The 20,513-nt window shown below is 55.0% G+C and overlaps 3 protein-coding genes across 3 annotated transcripts; 1 reads left to right on the forward strand and 2 right to left on the reverse strand.

Annotated features, from left to right (window-relative positions):
* Window positions 1–819: 819 nt before the first annotated feature.
* On the reverse strand, window positions 820–9,801 carry VDAG_05959 (uncharacterized protein; the record flags this gene model as incomplete). Its single annotated transcript, XM_009658973.1, has 1 exon — window positions 820–9,801. The coding sequence occupies one exon, from the start codon at window positions 9,799–9,801 to the stop codon at window positions 820–822; it is 8,982 nt and encodes a 2,993-aa protein (XP_009657268.1).
* Window positions 9,802–12,039: 2,238 nt separating this feature from the next.
* Window positions 12,040–14,334, forward strand: VDAG_05960 (uncharacterized protein; the record flags this gene model as incomplete). The annotated part of the gene is made up of 4 exons (XM_009658974.1): window positions 12,040–12,462; window positions 12,520–13,094; window positions 13,365–13,976; window positions 14,064–14,334. 4 exons carry the CDS (start codon window positions 12,040–12,042, stop codon window positions 14,332–14,334), a joined length of 1,881 nt encoding a protein of 626 aa, XP_009657269.1.
* A 987-nt stretch (window positions 14,335–15,321) lies between these two features.
* Window positions 15,322–15,833, reverse strand: VDAG_05961 (uncharacterized protein). The gene is made up of 2 exons (XM_009658975.1): window positions 15,773–15,833; window positions 15,322–15,717 (listed from the first exon to the last, which is right to left on the reverse strand). Exon 2 carries the CDS (start codon window positions 15,646–15,648, stop codon window positions 15,382–15,384), a length of 267 nt encoding a protein of 88 aa, XP_009657270.1. The 5' UTR covers window positions 15,649–15,717; window positions 15,773–15,833; the 3' UTR covers window positions 15,322–15,381.
* Window positions 15,834–20,513: the final 4,680 nt, after the last annotated feature.

The following is a 20,513-nucleotide window of genomic DNA, read 5'->3' on the forward strand; positions in this document are numbered from 1 at the left end:
ATTTGATTCAATATCTGTCTGCTGCTCCTAAGGGACGGACCCTCAGAGTAGCATACCAAAAGCGCAAAATTAAAGATAAGAAAGTGATGCCAACTTGGTAGAGGGAAAGAAAAGTCGTGGGCTCGTAAAGTAAACCAAAAGGTGCAGGAAAAGCAGGACAATAGAAGAATTGGGAAACTTCACGTTAGCAGCATCTCAACAGAGAACAGTCTCACAGCTGCATGCGATACCGAAGAACAAGCCACATCCCCTGCCGCGCCCCATCAAGGCTAACGTCGGCACCTTCGTGGGCCTTGAGTGTGAGGATCCAGTCACCGCTAATGTCAAGTCCGTCAGTAGAGGCCGAGTACGCGAAAAGCCTACCAAGCTTTGCGGCCTCAGTGAACGGAACGATGTCAGCATCGGAGCCAGCTCTTGCAAGCCTCAATGCCGTCGCAGGGATTTCCGCCGTCGAGTAAAGTGATACGCTCGACGCCGTGAGCTTGGACGCGCCGCGCGCGACATATGAAAGTCGGCTGGCGACATCGCGCAGCAAAATGGTGCGGTCTGCGTCTGGGGGTGAGGCAGCCATGGCGAAGCGGTACCACTCGGTCGCGAACTCGGCGCGTAGGTCCATAATGGTGTAGAGGCCGCCGCCCGCCTCGGACGAGTCGTCCTCGACGTCCTGAACGAATGACCGAATGGCTCCCGACGCGGCAGCCTGAAGTTTGTCACCGCCGTCAAGCGAAGTGTATCTGACCTGAAGGATGACATCCGTGATAGTGCCATAGTCAAAGGGCCGCAAGGCCAAGGATGCTGGGCCGGCAGGCGATGGAAGTGTCAGGCGCCAACGAGAAATGACGCCGGCGCCCTCAAGGGAAGGAAACGCTCGTCCTTCATCGACAGCTCGAAGACACCAGGATCAGTCTGGGCAGAGGATGCAGCAATGGCCGTGATGGGTACGGAGGAGGTGGTGAAGCGTTGGTCCAGCCCGTCATCACCAGGGGTTTCAGGGTACGCATTGGCGTCAGCAGCCAGAGGTGAGGTTCGCATCTTGTTCTCGAGCAGACGAAGCGTAGCGTTGACGCCTACATGCGGGCCGACGACGCAAGGAATCGAAAGTGCAATAGACCGAACGCGTCGCATGTAGTGGCCCGGGAAGTCCATGTCGAAAAGCGTCTCAGGCAGGGCAAACTCGCAGCGGGCTGTCTCGCGAAGGCGCACGAGCTCAAGCGGCGCCAAAAGTCGTAAAGAAATGGACCTTGTCACCTCAAAATCATGGCCGCGGCGGTCTTGATAGGCGGCTTCAAGACGGCGCAGCGAAAGCGCCAAGGCTTCGCCGGCGAGAAGTCCATCGCGCGCAGGGTCCCAGTAACCGAACGAAATATATGAGCGGGAAATTTCGGCTGGCCGCTCAAAGTGGAAAGTCCGCTCGGCGCGTCTCGCCAGGTCGTACGCCAGCGTGTAAGCCTCATAGGCGAGCCGGCGGCTGGAGGCTTCCAAGTGCGAGTACAATTGAGCGTTGGTGTACTTGGTCGCTAGGAAGTCGGCGGTCTCCCGCGCATTGTCAATAGACTGCTGGTGATTGGAGACATCGCGCTCGGCCAGTGCCAGCTTCACTTGTTGTGTCAAGATCTGGCTGTCAATGGCCTTAACTTCGTACCCAGCCGAATTGGCCATCTGTACACGATCTTGCATGGCCCGAAGCAAGCCCGTCCTACGGCCAGCCATGGATGCCTGGGCTGCCTCATGATCAGACCAGGCCCGGAGCCCTCGTGCGACAGCACCAAGTCCATGACCGAGCTGCGGGAAGCCCCACTTGACGGCCGCTCCAATGCCGAGCGGCGTGCCGTGAACATTGGTGCTGGGCAGCGCCAGGAACACAGTACTCAAGGCTTCGGTCGCACCAACGCTGATGTTGACCTTGCGTGATACTGTTGATCTGTCCTGCTCCTCCTTCTCCGAGGGGATCAACCGAAGCCCTGTATCAGCTACGAGCTTCTCCTGCGACAGCTCAATCTCGGCGAAAGGGCTCTTGACATCAGTTGGCACTTTCGAGACATCTTCGCCGAGCTGGGATAGATAGTGTCTCATACGGTAGACTGGACCGAGGCGGGTTTGCCGTAGAGAGTCAAGGGATAAGCTGGCCTCGTCAACCTGGGCTTTTTTGATACCCATGAGAAGCTCACTGATCGTCACCTCGTGGCGCTGTCTTAGGGAAGCCAGCGCCTCACCGTCCTGCTTCTCCTTGGCGGCCAGGAAGCCGGCCACAAACTGCCTCAGCTCGCCACACACCTCGTGCGCCTTCTGCACAAGATATAGAAAGCGATAGTTGGACATGGGGCTGTTCAAATCGTTGAGAACACTGGCAATGCTGACACCAGCCGCAGTCGCTCGGACCAACAGGCCAGGATCGATGGGTGGTTCGAACAATGGCAGCCGCTGCACAACACCGTTGATATCCTGACAGTGGCGTAGCTTGAAGAGACGGTCATCAATCGTGGCCCTGACAGCCCGGAGCTGCGGGTTGTCCGGTATGCAGAAGTACTGCGTCGTAGCCGAGCCGAACACGTTGGGCAGGTCGACAGGCGTATCAGGACGGCCAGTGAAGCCGACAGGAAATTGTCGCGTTACCTGGTTGCTGAAGGGGAACTCGAGCTCGAGGTCGACAGCAGCGTTACCGAAGGCGTCGAACCGCTCAAGGAGGCGCCGGTAAGTGTGCGGCTCTGTTTTGCCGCGCTTTGGGATGCGTTGGCCGGCCGGTCCGTACACATGGCTCGCTCTCACGTACATTTGGATGGCCAGAGGTAATGTCTCGAGCGTGTTTTGGCGAAAGTAGAAATCGCCGTACTGCACCAATGTGTCGATGTACTTCATCACGACGGCTTTCATGTAAGCCACCGGCCGCGATCTGGCCACGACGTGTGGCGCAAATGGGTTGTCTCGCCACTCAGTGACCTGTGTGTTCTCTTCGTTAGGAACGAGAGATTGCATGAAGTTCTCGAGATAATCTTTAGCCACGATTTCTTGGAATGGGCGGAACTGCCAGCACTTGGACACATCGTTGGTATTGACCATGGGGTTGAAAATGGCGGCATGGCAGAGGTCCAAAGCCTGATCAAACTGCCGTTGCTGAACGAGCTTGTCCATGACGGCCAGAGGCGCATGTAGTCCCAGCTCCCAATTGTAGATGGCGTAGGGCTTCTTAAGTTCGTGATACCTCGACTCCCTGTTGTCGCCAAAGGCGTCCCCTAGATGAGAATCCTCGAGCCGTGCGTAGAGATCAAACACGGTCGACAGCTTGTCCGATACGGCCATCGCACCGAGCAACTTGTGCACGAATTGGTGCGAAAAGACGGCCGATGCCGAGTTGGTCCAGTAGACTCTGACCCGTGGACGCACCACAGAGTCGGGGTACTCGACATACGGTGGCGTCTTGTAGAACTCGGGGTTGTCCGTCGCAGTCGACGCCTGCAAGCTGTGTAATTCTTTCCGACCGCTCCAGTAGCCGAACGCTGGCGTGCCCGTGTCCAATCTCAAGCTGGCTGTGATTGACCCATCCGAGGATTTGAGAAGTCGGCCGTTGACAAAGTCGAACGACCCCACTGCTACAGAGCTCTCAGACGTGACGTTACTCAAAACGTCAACACATAATTTCGTGCCTCCGCCGCCATCCGGCACTGCCTCGAGCCGTGGAACAAACAGGTAGCCGTTGAGGTTTGGAAGACTGTAGTTAGCATAGTTTTTGACCGTCTCATAAACACCGTCGGATGATATGATCTTGGTTGTCCACTCGCCGCCCTGTCGCCGCTCCGAGCAACACAGTCTGATCTCCCAGTAGTCGATGCTCCGCAAGTTCGTTGATGGTTTCTCATCACCCAACTCAACCATTGACTTCTCGGCAGCCTTTGGCGGCATGACCGTCTTCTTGGCAAACTGCGGGAAGAAGACGAGGAGTCGTCCGTTCCATACGACGGGCGTCACATAGGTGCCATTCTCCAGTACCACGCCATCGGCTGTCTCGCTCGTGTAGTTGGGTATGTCAACCGTCATCCTTTCCCACGGCTGCCAGATGACATGTGCTGCGTCAAGTCGTCTGTAGTAGTATGCGTATGGAGCGCAGCGTGTGCGCGCTACAATGTGGACGATCTTTACGTCGGTGGTCTGCTCAAGGAACAGACCTTGCGCCTCGAGGTTGGCGACATCGTCCACTTTGGTCAGGTAGTTGCGAAACGCCGCCGCGACGGTGGAAGAGTCAACATCTTTCTGCAGCAGCTCGCTCTCAAGCTCGCGGTAGAAAGGGCTCTTATCATCCCGCAGCTCGCCTGTTAGCCAGTTCTCTGGATACAGGAATACCTTTCGGTTGGCTTCCCACACACGGTACTTCTCCATCCAACTCCAGCGCACAGCGTCGATGCGCACGGGGACTTTTTGTCGGTCACCCTCAACACTGTTGATGCGTGGCTGCAATTCTAAGCCCAAGAGGCACCTCTGTATGAACAACTGCACACTGGAGATGGCCTGTTTTATGCGCGACGTCTGCAGGCAAGACGACATCTGCACACCAATGAGGAAGAATTCGAAAAGCCCGTCGGCGTCGGCAATGCCCTGATCGCGTATAACCTGTTGCGCAAGCAAATAGGCGATGAGTGCGTTCTTCTGATTCTCACGTAACGTGTTGTACAATGGCTGCACCGCAGCCTCCCAGTCTGTTGTTGTATACCGCGCGCGCACGACCTTGCGTATGTTGTCGGCGATGGTCCGCGCAACCCAGAATTTGACAAGCGGGTCCGCCCACGAGAACACCATGGGAACATCCACAACACCAAGACTTTTGACAAGGGCCAGGGCTTTTTGAAGCCGAATCAGGGCTCTCTCATCAAGGAAGTTCGCGGGAGACAACAGGTCAAAGTGATCTGATGCCAAGAGGGCCGTGAGCGAATCTCGCTGCGAATCCCACCTCGTAGACGCAATGATCTTATCGACGAGGCCATTGACGCCGGCTGAGGGCAGGCTTGCCCATTTGAAAAGGGCAATTAAGGGTGCCTCTGGCGCTGCAAGACCATTTCGAAATGAGCTGAATTGACACAGCCGTCTCCATGCACGCAACGACAGCGAATTGAGGTCGAAGCCGTCGAAGTGCGCCTCGGCGTCTGTCAAGAAGATGATCTCGGCCGTTGTCAAACTGAAAATGTTGACAACGATGCCAGCTTTGACAAGCTTAGAGAAGACGTCAGTCACAATCTGGGTGGCCTGGCCGGAGAGTAGCGCCGAAGCCGGAATACCAGCGCGCGGCGACCGGGCTGATTTCCACTGCAGCTGCGTTGCTGGACGGCCCGGGACCGTCAGAGAGTACAGCCTTCCAGCAGTAAGTTTGACGGGTTCTGAAACCCACACATTGCTCGGGTCGTCGAGCGGCTGCGGAAACGACACAGACGCGCCGTCGAGGATGATGGCTGACGGCTGCGTATCAGCAATAGAGAAGAAGACGAACTCGTCGTTCGTAGGTGGAATGAGGTAGCCTGTCCAGTCTGCAGATGGATTAGAGGAAGTTGACTTTAGGTTGCGTAAAATTTCCAGTGCCGATGTTGTTCCTGACCGAAGGATGCTATCAAGTAACAGATGGGTCAGCTCTGGGGATAGCCCCGAAACTGACATCATGACATCAGACACCATTTTATCAGAGAGTCTGTCGCGAAGAAACGGGAGGAACGAGACCAAGAAGTAAAGCCGTTTACTTGGCGCGGATCCTGGATCAGGCACTGGAACAGATTCATCTTGAGTAGGGTCTGGTGTGGTTGGAGGCACGTCACCGGCCAGGAGGGTTGCCTTGGCCTCTTCGAGGTTCGCCGAGAACACCGCACGTAGAGTGTCGTTAAACCATGCCCCCGGCTTGCGCATCAGTCGGTCAATTGCGGGTGCCCAGAGGGGATTCATTCGTCCCAAGAATTTGGCATCCTCGGCCTCGCTGGCGGTAAGGATTCCGGTCATTTGAACAGTGGCTGATGGAGCGTTGGATGCATCACCTGATCGACTCGAGTATGAAAACTTCTTTTTCAGCAAGACTGGCACCGAGATAGCCATACCCACTGGCGCGTTTGTTTGCCAGACCCAGGAGCCTTCGATGACACCTGCAAGGGTGCTGACCGTCGTCGCGTCGAATGCCTGCGAGGCGGCAGCGGTGACTGCTGTCGATGGTACAACTGTTGGGTCCGTTTGGTCTATGTCTGGGTAGGTTTTAAGAATGGCGTCCAGACCGTCGGCAAGCTGCTTAGTCGTCTTGAGAATATCGGTAATGGAAGGACCTACGGGTCGGACTGGCTCAATCTCATCGTCTTCTATGACATAGACCAGCTGATGCAGAGAGAAACCAGACGACGATATCCGATCCCAGTCTTCAAGGAAAGAGATCGTGCGAACTGCTCCGCCGCCAAACGGGTCACCAAGCAGTGTTATGACGCTTGGGAGCAGACTCAGCTTGACGCTCAGTACGCGAGCCAGCAACACGAGCCGGTAAATGCTTGACACACTTTTGAGTGTCAAATCTGCATCCTGAGGAAGACCGGCAAGGTTGGTTGCCGTCCTCAAGTCATCGGCTGTTCGAATCCGCAACGCAGCCATGACGACGGCGGCGTGTGCTGCTAGCTTTTCAGGCCTAGCATAATTGAGATAGTTGCCGTTGGCATCAGCCGCAAAAACACGGTCTATACCAAGAAGATTATGCGTCAAGAATAGCTTGGCATAAAGCGACTTGGGTTGGCCGTGTACTGATATGTCTGCCCAAAACGTCAGGAGCTCAGCCAGACCGAGGCCAGTCAGGTCCAGCAGCTTCTTGAGGGCAACGACTTGTCCAAGGAAGCCGGGTGAGATGGACGCAAGCGCCGGCGGCGTCCAGTCCTCTCCTTCATGTAGTGGGCATTGCCCTCGATCGCCGCCTCCACCATTCCCTGACCCCTGACAGCGATCGTGGAAATCTTCCCAGGTGATCGTCCTTCCGGGGTTGGAACTCGGAGTATCAGAGCCACCGCCATCACTGCTACTTTCCGGTACAGTGGCAAGCCCTAAAAGAGCCTGGTCGAGGTCATCTATGGACCAGTCCAGCCGACGCCACAAACGAATGAAGCGGTGAATGCGATCGCAGTCGTCAATTCGCAGCGCCTCGCCGTTCAGGCGAATGAGCCGTACGTTTTCGATGTTGCAAGTGTCCTGGATTGGACCCCATGATGCAGCCCGCTCCCAATTCCAGACGTACACATTGCTACTTTGATTGTCGATCTCGCCGAAAGCCCTAGTTCGCTCAATATTCCACAGCTGCATGCGCAACTGCCAGTCGAGTCCGTACTTGATGTGGAAGAACACGCCGTCTACATCGACAGCTGCACCAGTCTCATCGATGCGACCAACCAGAGTCAGGGTGCCGTCAACAGCCGTAGAGGTGATGCGGCCGTCGCGATGGAGGTATCCGATATCCCTGTCCACATTGTCATCCCGGCCGCTGATTACCTCTGCTGCTGAGCCAACAAACCCAAGCTGCGGGACCTCTCGCTGCAGCACCAGCCAACCTTCCGTCTCGAACACACCACCGTCCCTCGAATCCAGTACGATGAGGTCGCCAACAAGATCGAAGTACCGCAGTACCCAGCATCGCCAGATGGCTCCGTCGTCACAAGAACATGGAGGATATCCGAGTCGCTTGGCCAGCTCTTCGAGTGCCTCCGCATTCTTGCCCTGGTCCGCACGGCCGAGATCGTCGATGTACTTCTGGCGAAGTTTGCCGAAGAGCTCAGCGAGCGGCTGGAACCTGATGAGGAAGGCGATCAACTTGTCGTAACGCCCAGGGCTGCCTATGGGGCCGAGAAGCGTAACGAGATAGCGGTAGCTCCATCGGAGGCGGTGGAGCAGGAGTAGGGCCCAGCCGGAGGGGTAGTTTGGGTTAATGTATGTTGTACGGAGGAGGTCAACCAGATCTGTATACTTGATTCCTGATCGCGGCAGGAACTGCTTCTTCACGAAAGCAAGGCCAAGCTCGTGCTCCTCGACGGTCGACAGCATTTCGTGGTCTCCGTTGACATAGCCCCAGCACCGATAAGCTGGTTCAACCTGAATGCGTGCCTCGTACTCTTCGTCGCTGATGCGTGTGCCTGGCGAGATAATGTACTCAAAGTACTCCTTCGGATAAAACACCTGACGAGTCAGAACTCGGAAGTCCTGCTGCGACAGAAGGAGATACTCTGCCACGTAAGCCCGCTCGTGGGCTTGTCTCCCCCATTCGTCACGTCTCGGGTCACCGGTGCGTTGCGTCGGCCGAAAAATATTGAGCAACTCGTGCCTTGACGTACCAAGGTGACCCAGAAGGATTCGGATCTCGTCCAGCGGCTGATGATACGGCAGCGTGAAGGGATATACGGCGTCCTTGAGCTTGCAGTACGCAGCGTAATTGACGTTGGCCGGCTGGGATAAGAGGGCGCTGCTGACATCGTCCTCGTCAATGTTGAAGGCATCAAGCGTCACTTGCTTTGGCTGGTGGTTGTCTTCAATGAACTTGCCGAGATGGCAGACAAAGGATTCCATGACTTCGTTGCTGAGGTCGATGTAGGGCAGTACCGTGTTAGTGTTGGCGCACGTCAATTCGATTTCGGCAAGATCAGGCCGACGGCGAAAGAGCATCTCGAGGGCGGTACCCTCCCAGCCGGGACGGTACTCATCTTTCAGGTTGTTGTTTCGGAGAAACTGCAGAATGTCGACCAAGTATGCTGCAGGTGATGTGACCGAGGCGCAGTCCGAACATTCGCAAAAGTCCATGGTGCCGAAAAGCTGCTCGAGATTGACAGTGCTGCGCATGCCGCTGACGGTGACGGACTCTGCAGCAGCTATGCGGTCCCCGCGAGATGCAGCCCCGTCGATGGCGCGGACGCCCGTTCCGCGTACCATTTGAAGCGTCGACGCGAGTGCCATGTTGGCGTGAAGAGCTACGTTTGTCGCCTGTGCGTGGATATTGCGGGCGGCCTCTTCAGCGCTGCCTTGAGCTGTGTCGTCCGCAGTGATGGCATTGCCGATGTCATGAACAAAGTGAGAAGCCGGCACTGCAGCAATCTGCTGGGCGGACCCAAAACCAGCCTTCAGCATAGCTGCCACGGCCGCCGGGGCCGTTGACAGTGATTGAACACGCTGAATGGCTCGAATGGTGGTGTCTACCTTCTGCCGCGTCCCATTTTCCTCGCTGATGTCCTTCAATGCGCCCTCGGTGAGAGAGAAAGGAACCTTGCTAAACAGGTCGGGATGGGTGTGCAGGACATCGATGATGTGCCTCTTGACATTGGCGTCTTCTTCTTTGTTGTCATCATCTCTCAGCCCGATGGGAATCTCCCCGTCGTCCACCATCTTACGCAGCACGGCATCGCGTTCCAACACGAAAATTCTCTGCCTAAAGATACGTGCCGCTGGCTTGATGGCAGAAACATCCTGGGGAGCCTCTGACGTGCTGGCGGTTGCTACTCCTGGTCCTCGGTCAACAAGGGCAGAGAGCTCGGCGGCATTGAAGCGTGCGGCAACCTGGCGCAGGCTTGAAAGAGAAGAATCAGCGGCCAGAGCAGCCACGATGGCCTCATCACCGCGTGCGCACTCTGCAAACCCGCGGATGAGCGTGATTCTTGAGGCGATGGTCTCATCGTCAACCTTGGTTGCCGCAACATCAAGGTCGGCCGACTTGAGGATATGTTCTTCCAGCTTTATTCTCTCGTCATCCCCCAGACATGACAAGACGAGGGTGTCACGTATGCTGAGCTGGGGGGGTTGTTGTTGGTTTTCAGTCTGCTCGGCCATGTTTCGCGGTGGTCGGGGTGCTGATCACGACGTTTCCCGGTAGCATGGTTGGCTTAGCTAAAAACTCGAAAAGGTAGGCGCAAAGAACCTGAGAACGTGACGTTAGGAGTGCAGAACCATTATGCCATACTAATACTACGAGGTGTCATGTCAGTCGGGGGGTTGGCAACTGCTGTTAGTGTCAAGTCAGTGAGCTATCCCAAGTGACGATGGTACCTGTGTACCGCGGTCCGTGCCGCCGTATCGGACGTCCTGTCACATCACAACAACCGGACTTGGGCAACGTTCTCTGCTCTCCTTCACTGTCCACGGTTACAGTAAGCGAGAAAGCGTAGGTTAGTCCGCAAGTACCTGTTACAACCTCCAGGTTCAAAGCTTGCCGTCGTGCGCCGTGGCTCACGGAAGCTGGGCGAAGGCGTTGGCCTGAATGGGTTTCATTGGTCGATTGATACTGCGGCTGACCTGGCTGAGCATCCATTAACCCCGATGACAGCAGTGATTTGATCCGTATGGTTGCCTTCTTGGATCTCTGTAGCTTCTGATCATAAGCATGACGCCTCTTAAGGCTCATTGTACAGTGCTAGAGAAGCATGTCGGCCTTGGCGTGCTGGCACAGTTTGCCCCGACTGCGCACCACGAGACGGATCCCATGCATGAGGAACGTCTTCAACGGTGGGATTTGTGCACATAGGGCTGAGTTATGCTTTCCGGGCCGTGACGCTGGGTTGCTCTGCCTAAAAGCAGCGAGACTCTGGTTGCACCATAGATTGGTCGAGTGTGGTCAAGGAATTGCAGGAGACGCCCGATGGTCTAGACTGCCGGTGCCAAAGGCGCGAGGATCGCAGTGCCTTGGGCGAGGTCTGGCGTCATCGTTTCCTGTGAGATATCTGGGCTGGGACCAGATCAAATTGACGCTAAAATAGGACGGCTTTGGCTCGCTCACGCGCGTGATGGGGGACCGAGTTTTGACGCGTCGAACATCCACGGCGGTGGTCACGAAGGCGTCTGGGGGAATCTTCGGGGAGTGCTGTAGTTCTGCATTCTTTCTGGGTCAAGAGAGTGCGTGCTTGCCTGCTTGGCCAGCCTCATTTGATCAAGGGCGACGCGTGCTGACGCATAAAGGTGACCTGTATGCATCACCTGGCGATCCCCTCTTCTCGCTGCATCAGGCCAATATCGACTTCATTGGTACCTAGTCGTGGCAGGCGATGGACCTGGGAAAGCGACTCAAGGTTCTCGATGGCTGTCAATGGTTCCGTTGGATGGCGGAGGCTGTGTTTGTTGGTGGAGGCTGACGGCGGAAGACGCGAGGAGGGGAAAGGCGCTATGGATGCCTCGTAAGGGGTTGTGTGCCCACTGCGCGTCGTAAGGCACTTTCCCGGGATGCTTACCTAAGTCGACTCTTCTTTCCTGCAGGGGGCCTACTCTGCTCAGACATCGAGTCCAACTCAATTGTCTTTGCGCCGAGGTGTCAAATCGCACTGCAGAGAGGTCATGATCGGCATTGCAAGAAGCAGGCGAGATCAATGAAATGCAAAATGGAAAATGAGTCCTCAGTGTCATGATCCACTCGCGGCCCGGATGACTCCCTTGGCTGGGCCTGCCGAAAAAAGAGGCCAAATCGAAGCGGGGCAGGCCGCCGTGAACGCCTCGCAGAGAGACCTTTTGGCAGTGCTCGTTTTCAGCGTGTTTACAGGTACCGATTTTGGCCTCACTTTAGCGCAGGCTGTGCCGCTCCTACGGGCGCTTCTGACTGGCCCTCCACAGCTTCGCCGCATCCCCAGACTCCACCTCGAAGACAGAGGCAGGCGAAGGCATCCAATTGCAAGGCAGCCAATCACGGCCATCTGCACCTGTCGTCGTGATCATTTTAGAGCCAGGCACCCGCCCTCGACTCGCTCATTGAATCTCGAAACCTCAACTCTTCTACTCTCGTCACCTTCACCTTCTCAACTTCGCCCCCTCACCTCATTTTCAAGTCGTCAAGACATTCTGGATACACAGAGCACCGATCGCTCGACCCGAGCCCCAGTCATCTTTCTAGATCAATTCGTCGGAACTGCTCAATCCCCCATGACTGTGCATCATTGACACAACTACCACTCCACCAATCCCGCCCACGCGTCTTGCATTGTTCGCATCGTAAGCCATCTATCGGCAGTGACCACTATCGTGCAGCTTCTCACACTTACATCACAGGCATACAATCAATTCCCAGGCCTCTATCCTGACGCATCGATGGAAATTCGTCACAATGGATATCAGGACTTGCTCGAATCTATCGAGCAATCTCACGCCTCCTTTATGGATAGGCTCCGACACGTCCACAGCCATCTCGCCGAGCGGACCGTGACCCCCGACCAGACTGCGACGCTAGGAGCTTTCGACCTCCCTGTGCCGAATCTCGCACTCTGGTCGACCAGCGGTGGATTCCATGGGATGAATCTAATCCAGTCGGCGCCGACTGTCACTCCCGCTGAAGTCCAGCAGTTCCAGAGACGAAAGGCCAAGCGCCGACCTCAGGAGACAGACTCGGAGCGTCAATTGCCCCTCGAGCCCTTCCCATGTCACTCCTCTCCATGTCGCGAGGAGCGACGTGTCTCTGGCCTGGAAATCCGTCCACAATTCGTGTTCGCTATCCCGACCTTGATGCAGAATCTGGTATGTTACGGCTGATTTTCAGCAAAGCAACCCAGAATTCTAACTGACCCCTTCCAGCAGCAGCAGCAGCAGCAGCAGATACATGCTCAACGGAGAAGCCCTGTGCTGGTAAGCGAAGCGTTGGAACAATTCCATCAGCTTCGTCGACAGTGGACAGAACATGCTCTCATTACATGCTTCGGCACGAGCAACCTCGTTCTCGATCCCGCCCAGCTCATTGGCTCTGCCAAAGGAGAGCGCAAGCTCTATACTGATATGCAGAATTTCCAGCAGTCTCAGGATGTCCTCGAGAATGACGGCATCATGTTACAGCACCAGACGGACGACGGCGCCTTCGATACATCGATCGGCACCATGACTTGCGAGTATATCAACCAGATTCATCCTGATGATACACAGCCCGTCTCGACCCGAGATAACAACTCCGATGTTTTCTCTGGGCCCGAATTGATCGAGCGCTTGCGCCTCAATCAACGATACGGCCATCTCTTGTCACTGCCCCTGGTTGTCGCCATGGCCGATATAGTCGCCATTTACGCCGGCTATTGCTCCATGACTGCCAACGTCGTCTCGACATTGGCTGTCATGAACGGCAAGGACAGTTGCTTTTCGAAGCAAATGAACTTGGCAGAGTACGATTGTGGGAAGACAGCCAGCTGGCGGTTGATCCCCACGACGTTGCCTCTCTTTGGCTGACGAGCTGTTGCGACTCTTTCTGGTATTTGACTGTTGGTTGGCAAGTGACCTGAGTACGTCGTAAAACTTCTCGTCTGGACATCTAAACAAGGTGTCTTGAGCCTCGCTACCACAACCAAACCAACCGCTATCAAACCAAACGAACCACACAGCAATCAGCACAGAGACGGATCTTCAGAGCAGCAAACACTACTCTGATTTTCAAGCAACAACGACAACATGGCTTTCGCATCTCCCAGCGCAAGCAGCAACGACTACTTTTACGAGGTGGACGACAATACCGCCACCATGGACGGACACGGCGCATGGGCGGCGTCAGGCGCAGGCCTGCCCGTCCATGACTTCCTTCATGGCATGTCCGCTTTCGAATCCCCACTCTCTGAGATCCTGGAGGGCGACTTCAGCGACGACATTCATTTTGACGCTTTCATCGAAAAGGAGCTGGCCAAGGGCTACGGACTGGAGGTGTTTCCCTCGAACGGCAACATGGGCGACCTGTGTGCTTTCGACTTCAACACACCCGTCGTTCCTACCCCTGACTTTAACGACCCCCTCCTCTTCCCGATCGTCGACGACAGCCAGGCACTCGGCCACCCGTCCTTTGACTTTGATCTCCCCGCTGCCGGGTCATTCTTCGCCCCTCTCAGCATCGGCGATGCATCGCCGTACACGAACTCACCCTTCACCCACTCCGCCAACTCGGCTTCCCCCTTTACGACGTCGCCCGACTCTACCACCGAGTCGGACACTTCAGGTCACGCGTACGCCTGCACGGCCGACGGCTGCTTCAAGACATTCAAGAAAGAAAGTCAACTCAAGTATGTAGTCCCATCTCTCCCCTTTGCGTGCCGCCCCTGCACACCAGCCCCCCCTCTCGTGCGAATCCCGCTGACCATTCGTTCCAGGCAGCACCAGCGCGTCCACAAGAAGTCTCTCACCTGCCCGCACTGCCCGAGCGCGCCCAAGTTCGCCCAGGTGCGCGACCTCGAGCGCCACCTGCAGGTCCGCCACAAGGACGTCGCCGCCCGCGACAACGTCCGCTCCGAGACGCGCCAGTGTCCCTTTGAGGGCTGCGCGCACCGCGGCCGGCGCGACAACGTGTCGAGGCATTTCGAGAGCAAGCACGGCGGGAAGCTGATGTGGAGGAAGGGGGTGCCGACGGTCCTCACCGTCTAGGGTTTTTTTTTTCTTGGTCCTTGTCATGGGAAAAGAAGCGAGGCGTTTTCAACTTGATTTTATGTTTGCTTTTTTGTAACGATGCACGGTCTAGAGTAAGGACAATAGACTCGTCACTGCACTCGTCCCAAAATGCGTGATGTTCCAGGTGAATTCTTTCGAAGTTGAAGCCTCCTGTCATGCTCACGCGAAGAAACTTGTACGCCAAAGCCGCAGTTGGCGGAAACAGGCTCTGTGATCTGGTAGGCAGATCAACAAGAAGCGGCACTAGCTCACAAGCGGCTGGAGGTGCATACACCCAGCCTCACAGTGAGGGGTCAGCAGACCGAATCCTCGGACAGACCAGCAAGGCCCTGCACGACGCTCCTCTCATCATCGCAGACGAAGCCAAATCCGCCCATCAAGCCCCTTCCCTCTCTGTACGATAACAAACCAAAGTCCATCCAGCTTGCGCGCTGCGCGCACACCCAGCTCTTCACCGTCCCGCATCCGCCCGCATCGGCTGAGACCCCCCCCCCTTCAGCGGGAACTCGGCCCCACAGGACCGGACCAACGCCGTGTCTCGCTCGCCAACCACCGCAGCCCGCCACAACGCCCCCCTCCCCTGGCCCCCTCCATACGCTGCATGCAATGCCACCCAACGCCCGGCCGGCGGGCCACGACAAGTGCTGCCTGCGGCCCGCCGCCTCGGATCAGTCACCGCTCCTCCGCTGCTGGCCCCTTGCCTTCTCCCTTCTGCCCCCCACCTCCATCGGGTCGGGGGGCGGCGACTCGGTCTGAGAAACTTTGATCGCATTTCGTAATTTGTGACGGGCGAGTCGGGGGGGCTTTAACGCCACATTTCTCTCCACGAATGGCTTGGTGGGACGACGGTTGGGTCGCACACATTATGGACGTGGCATGAGCTTGCGAGGGTCGGTTTCTCGGTCAGGCAGACGGGCAGGGCGACGATTTGGATTTCACTTGATGAGTTTGAAGCGCAGGGAGCTTGGAACCACTGTGTTATTGTTTCATTGCATGTACATAGCGTCAAAAAAGACCAATCTATCAATGCAGTTTGCGTGCGAGGCTGGCTCGGCACCGCCGCGGTTCCTCCCCCTTGGAGCATGCGGCAAGGTAACTTTGGCCCACCTTGAACATGTTATCTTTCCCGTCGGTGTTGATTGCGAGCCTCTCAGATGACTGGCAGGAGCTTTGGCAGGAAAAAACTGGATTTTGTCGGAGAAGGCCGATGGTGTCAGAGCGTCGTGTCCATGATTGCTTAGTGCTGGGAGCTGTTAGATCAAGCAAGAGGACTGAGGCCGTCAGAAACATACGTCGCACGAGCTGCAGGCGCACGACGAGCAAGAGCCGGCGCAGTTGGTGGCGCAAGAGGAGCAAGAGCTGGTCGCTGTCAGTCGGAGAGCACCGATTTGCGGGCTGCTCTGGGGCAACTCACCAGGGAGCCATTGTGATTGTTGGTGTTCGAAGAACTGGAAGAAGCTTGGTGTGTGTTGTGTTTGATTTTCTGGAGGGTTGGGTGCTGGTGAGATGAATATCCCAAAAGAGGACCACGTTCGGCGCCCCTTTTATACCTGAAGGATGCTCGAGATGACCCCCATGTGACTGGGGCCAAGTTCATCAGGCAGGAGTACAACGACACAGAGAGAAACGCGATCAGTGTTGGAGCTTCACGACCACACGCGTGTCGCCCGCAACAGACATCCGCAATCTCGGAAGCTATCGATAAGTGGCGGCTCATGATTCGACAACCTCGCGACGTCTCGAGCGGGGTTTGCGGCGTCTCCCCTTGGAGTGGAAGCACATGCAGGACACCCATATCGGGACAGCACCCTAGGCGAGACCAAGGCTCGTGATTGGCGCCGAGACATGGAAGGCCAACCATGTGAGCAGGCTTGGCCACACGGCAGCCCACGCGAAACATGCGATACAGGCAAGGGCGTGGCCTTGTCTTCCATGAATGGCGTGGGTGAATGAGAGATCGTCATGAGTGGGACCATGCGACGTGGGAGCTCAGTCCACACCTCGGTAACAGCTCGGGCGAACCGCGTGGGGACGGGGGCATAAGCTGTGTCCGTGAATGGTAGTGCGCGAGCTGCCGTGACGCTGTGATGGGGATGTGCTGAGCTCCTTGATGGAGTGAGGTGTGAGTTGGCAGGCAGGCATGGTTCCAAATGAGGCATGCATGCATGACCTGCATGGAGGAGGCCTAAAGGGAGGGGCTGAGTCCAACAGGCTGTTGGAGGAGACGGCATAGCCTGTGATGCGCGCATGGGCACGCGGCAGGATGATAGGCAAGGCACGTATGCGTGTGGACGTGAAAGGCGGTTGGCGCGGGTGAGAAAGATATTCACATCCCACTCCGAAGCCCTCAGCTGACCCGAGTGCCCGACTCAGGCAACGCTAGTTGTTGGGGGTCATGCCTCGGTGAAGCATGAGCCATGGGGTAGACTGTGACCATAGCGAATGGGAGCTCTGGTCGGAAAGAAACTCGGAAGAGAAGACAACAAAGCCTTACGAGATGTTGTGACTCGAGGGCTTTGATGTGTCAGGGGGAGAAGATTGTGTATGAAGTCAGGAAATGTAGGACGTGAAAATGGATGACGAGGAAGTAACAAGAGAAAGGGAAGGATGTTTCGAGTTGTGAAGCAGCTCAATAGAAAGGACACTGTGTGCTCGTCAACGCGCCACTTGGCTAAGAGAATCATCGCGTTCTCCTTGTCAACCTATTGATCCCTCAGTTGAGCGTGGTATCTCGTGGGATGTGGTGTTGGAACTGCCGCTGACTGCCGTTAACTCTGTCAAGTCCCTTAACTAGCGACAACCGACGAGGTAGCATCATCCCGCGCGGGATTGAACTTCTGAGGGAAGGGCAAGAAACACCATGGGCAGAGAGAAGGAGGTCAAGACCATGCCTGCGCGATGGTGGTTGTCGACGACCTCCATTTTATAGCCCCCTTGGTGAATGCGTCCCCTCTCAATAGGACAGCATGGCCTCATTCCGAACACTGGTGGTTATCGCGGTCGAGCCCGAAATGAAGGCAGCCAGAAGCGTCGAGAACACTGGAGAGCTGCTGACCGCCCCCGAAAGCTGGCTACTCGTCACTGGTTTTACTGATGAAGGCCCAACCATCGAGCCATCAAGGTTGCCCATCAGGGTTCTCTCAATGGGCGCTTATCTACCGGCCATCAAGGTTCTCCAGGAATGAAATCACGGGACTTGAGCGTGACAAGAGTCTCTTCTATCTAAGCCACGCCAAAAGTCGTTTTGAAGATCTTGCTGGTGATGATGCAAAATGAACGAAACGGATGCCGAAACGTTCTATCCATTTTGGTTGTTCACTACATTTCAATCGATTAGCCCCTATATGGTGGTGTATATCCCTCATACCAAGCATGCGACATAAACCCCACCATCAAGCGCGTAACTGCATCACTTCGGAATAACGCGCAGGAGAGTATATGTCAAGTTTAAGGAAGAACCCAAGACTAGCTTCGTTCTTACAGAGTAGACAGGCACGATGCGATATACCTCATCACAGAAAATCTAGCCTGTCATACCGACTGTACACTTCGCCGTTCAATCACCACCGAGGAACATTGCCAACCACGCATATGAAAACAAAAATATACCCACCGAAGGCAATACGGCGCACTTATGTCGCACTATAATCTTGCCTACGCGACTAGATGCAAACTCTTTCCAAGGGCGTACTTCGTCGAGTTCCGCCAACGCCGCTGCCAAAAAAACTCAGCTTGCCCAGCTGGTACTTGTCAGGTAGCAGCGGACTGCGAAGCGTTTCTTGTGCTCACCTTTTCAAACATAATATAGCCGGGTCTGAAGTCGTCCGGCTACCAAATTCTTCGACTCTTTCTGAAAAGGTGCGATTGACGCCGACATTGGGGGCAGATGTGGGCTTGCTGAGATGGAGGCATGGGATTTATTTCGACATCTACCTGGGTATGGCTTGACGACATGTGATTCTCGAGCCTCCTGGCAATCGGAGTGGAATCAGACCAGCCACTTGCCCCCTAGAATCGTCCATCATGCCAATTCTTGCGCGCCAGCATAGTCGTAGCCAGGGATACAAAGATTAGTAACTACATTAAATTCAAAACCTCGTGACTTCTTTACGGACTTGGAAGCGATCAAGTCGACTGAAAGGCGTTTTTATTCTCTTAAGATAGCGGATATACTTGTCATAGTAATTAGCCACTGCTAGTTGTTCCAGAGGGATGTTCGTGGAGAGAATATACTTGTGGATTTAAGACATCGAATGGGTAGAAGACTTTCGCCGTAATAGCTTATTCGGTGTCTCTACTAGAAGGGTAGAAGCGAGCCGTTTGCGAGAGGATCGGTGAGCTATGTGCTGTAGTAGGATGGGTGTAGCGCCGTCATGACCTTGGGCTAAGGCGGCCCGTAGGGCATTACCGTAAGCGCTGCCCTGGGCATTAATATCTGCCCCCTTCTCTAAGAGGAACCGTATAACCTCAACATGACCTCGGGCTGAGGTGGCCTGTAGGAGTCCCATGTCATGAATTCCCTTTGAGTTGACGTCCGCCCCTTCATTAATCAACTCTTGTGCCACCCTGAGGAGTCCGTAATGACAAGGGTAGTAGAGTCTCGTTTCTCCTGACGTCTCGAGCAAACGTGTCCATTTAAAGTCCGTAAATAAGCGAATCCAACGACCAAAAGTCTTATCGTCATTCAAAAGCCTTAAAATTGCTGAGAATATATCATCAGAACTCTCGGCCAAAGCACCATGCTCTATTCACATTATTGCAGCTAATGTAGCAAAATGAAAGAGATGATCAACGTATTCGTCGTCGCCCGTGATGTCTGTGAGATAAGTCAGACACGTCTTTATTATGCTAACGCTGGCCGTCAGTCGATCGAACTCGGCTCGGTTTAGAAGGAACTCTTTGACAGAGAAATGGGCAAAGTGTAGTTCCCTCCTTATGTTGCCGCAGGAGTCCGTGACCTCCACAATGGAGGTCACGGCGGGTACGGACTAGAGGACATAATCGTCCCGGAAAACCCGACCCTCGATAGTAAAACATGGTAGCGCCGCTTCCGTATTCGTCGCCAAGATATCTACTGCCTCCGTTACCGTCAGGGGCCGGGAAGAATAGACCAGAAACTGCAAAAGGCGGATGGCGCTATTTCTATCTTCTTCCGGAATACCGTATAGCATGCGTTCGTACGTTTCTTTTAGATCACGGGGCAAATAATCGAGCGCGTCTTTGAGTGCCTTAGGACTTCGAGAGCTCGCAAGACTGTTCAACTGACAGGCTGCCCATATAAACCTATCGAGGGGGTCAGTGATTATTCCAGATATAGGTCAAAGTAGATACGTACATGCTATCGGCTCCGCCGCCGCCAACTTTGCTCCGTATCCGACTGAGAAGATCACCCGATAACCGCATATCTTGGAATTTCCGTTGAAGGGTGAGCTTAGTCGAGACGTAGGAATTAATATCGCCGTTTACGGCTTATTTATCTAACGGTAGCTTATTATCGCTGCCTATCTCGTCGAGGATCTCCCGCATAAACTCGGCTTCAGGCCGACTTATGCATATTAGCTGGACGTAACCTAGGTCTAATCTAGAAGCGATATCCTTAATCTATAAGAGAAGGTCACTGCTCGTCGTCGACTCGTCCAAGGCGTTAAGAACAATAGAGACCTTTTTCTACACTCTGAGCATCTTAATCACAACGTCCTTCAGTATCTTTATAGCAGGCTATTAGCGGCTATCTTAGTATATCTAGAATGACGCGTCGAGAACCGACGCTCTTGCCTCACTTCAATAGAGCTAAAAGGCAAGCGACCGGAGCATGCTATCGATGGTCTGCTTAGGCTTATCGCTGAAGTCGAAGAAGAATCTAATGAGGAGCCGATCTTTCTCTTTAGTAATATAGTCCAGCACCGTCGTGCTAAGAACTATCTTACCATATCCTAATAAGCCATATAGGCCATAGATGCCGACGAGACCCCGAGGACCATGACTGAAAAACGGGATAATCCAAGAGCCACGCACCGGTCCCTTTATATCGGAGCCGTGTAGCATGGTTGAAATTTGTGGATGGGTCTAGCGGGTTCAGCTATCGCTCTATCTTATCGGTATAGGTGCTAGATTCAAGATTATCAATCTTTATCTTTATCGCATTTATCGTAGAA

This window comes from Verticillium dahliae, genomic scaffold, assembly GCF_000150675.1.
Source record: "Verticillium dahliae VdLs.17 supercont1.13 genomic scaffold, whole genome shotgun sequence".
Lineage (NCBI taxonomy): Eukaryota > Fungi > Ascomycota > Sordariomycetes > Glomerellales > Plectosphaerellaceae > Verticillium > Verticillium dahliae.

What these genes read in the sequence shown, in the direction of transcription:
- VDAG_05961 (XM_009658975.1), bottom strand. Translation starts at nt 15,648, where the DNA reads ATGTTTCTGACGGCCTCAGTCCTCTTGCTTGATCTAACAGCTCCCAGC.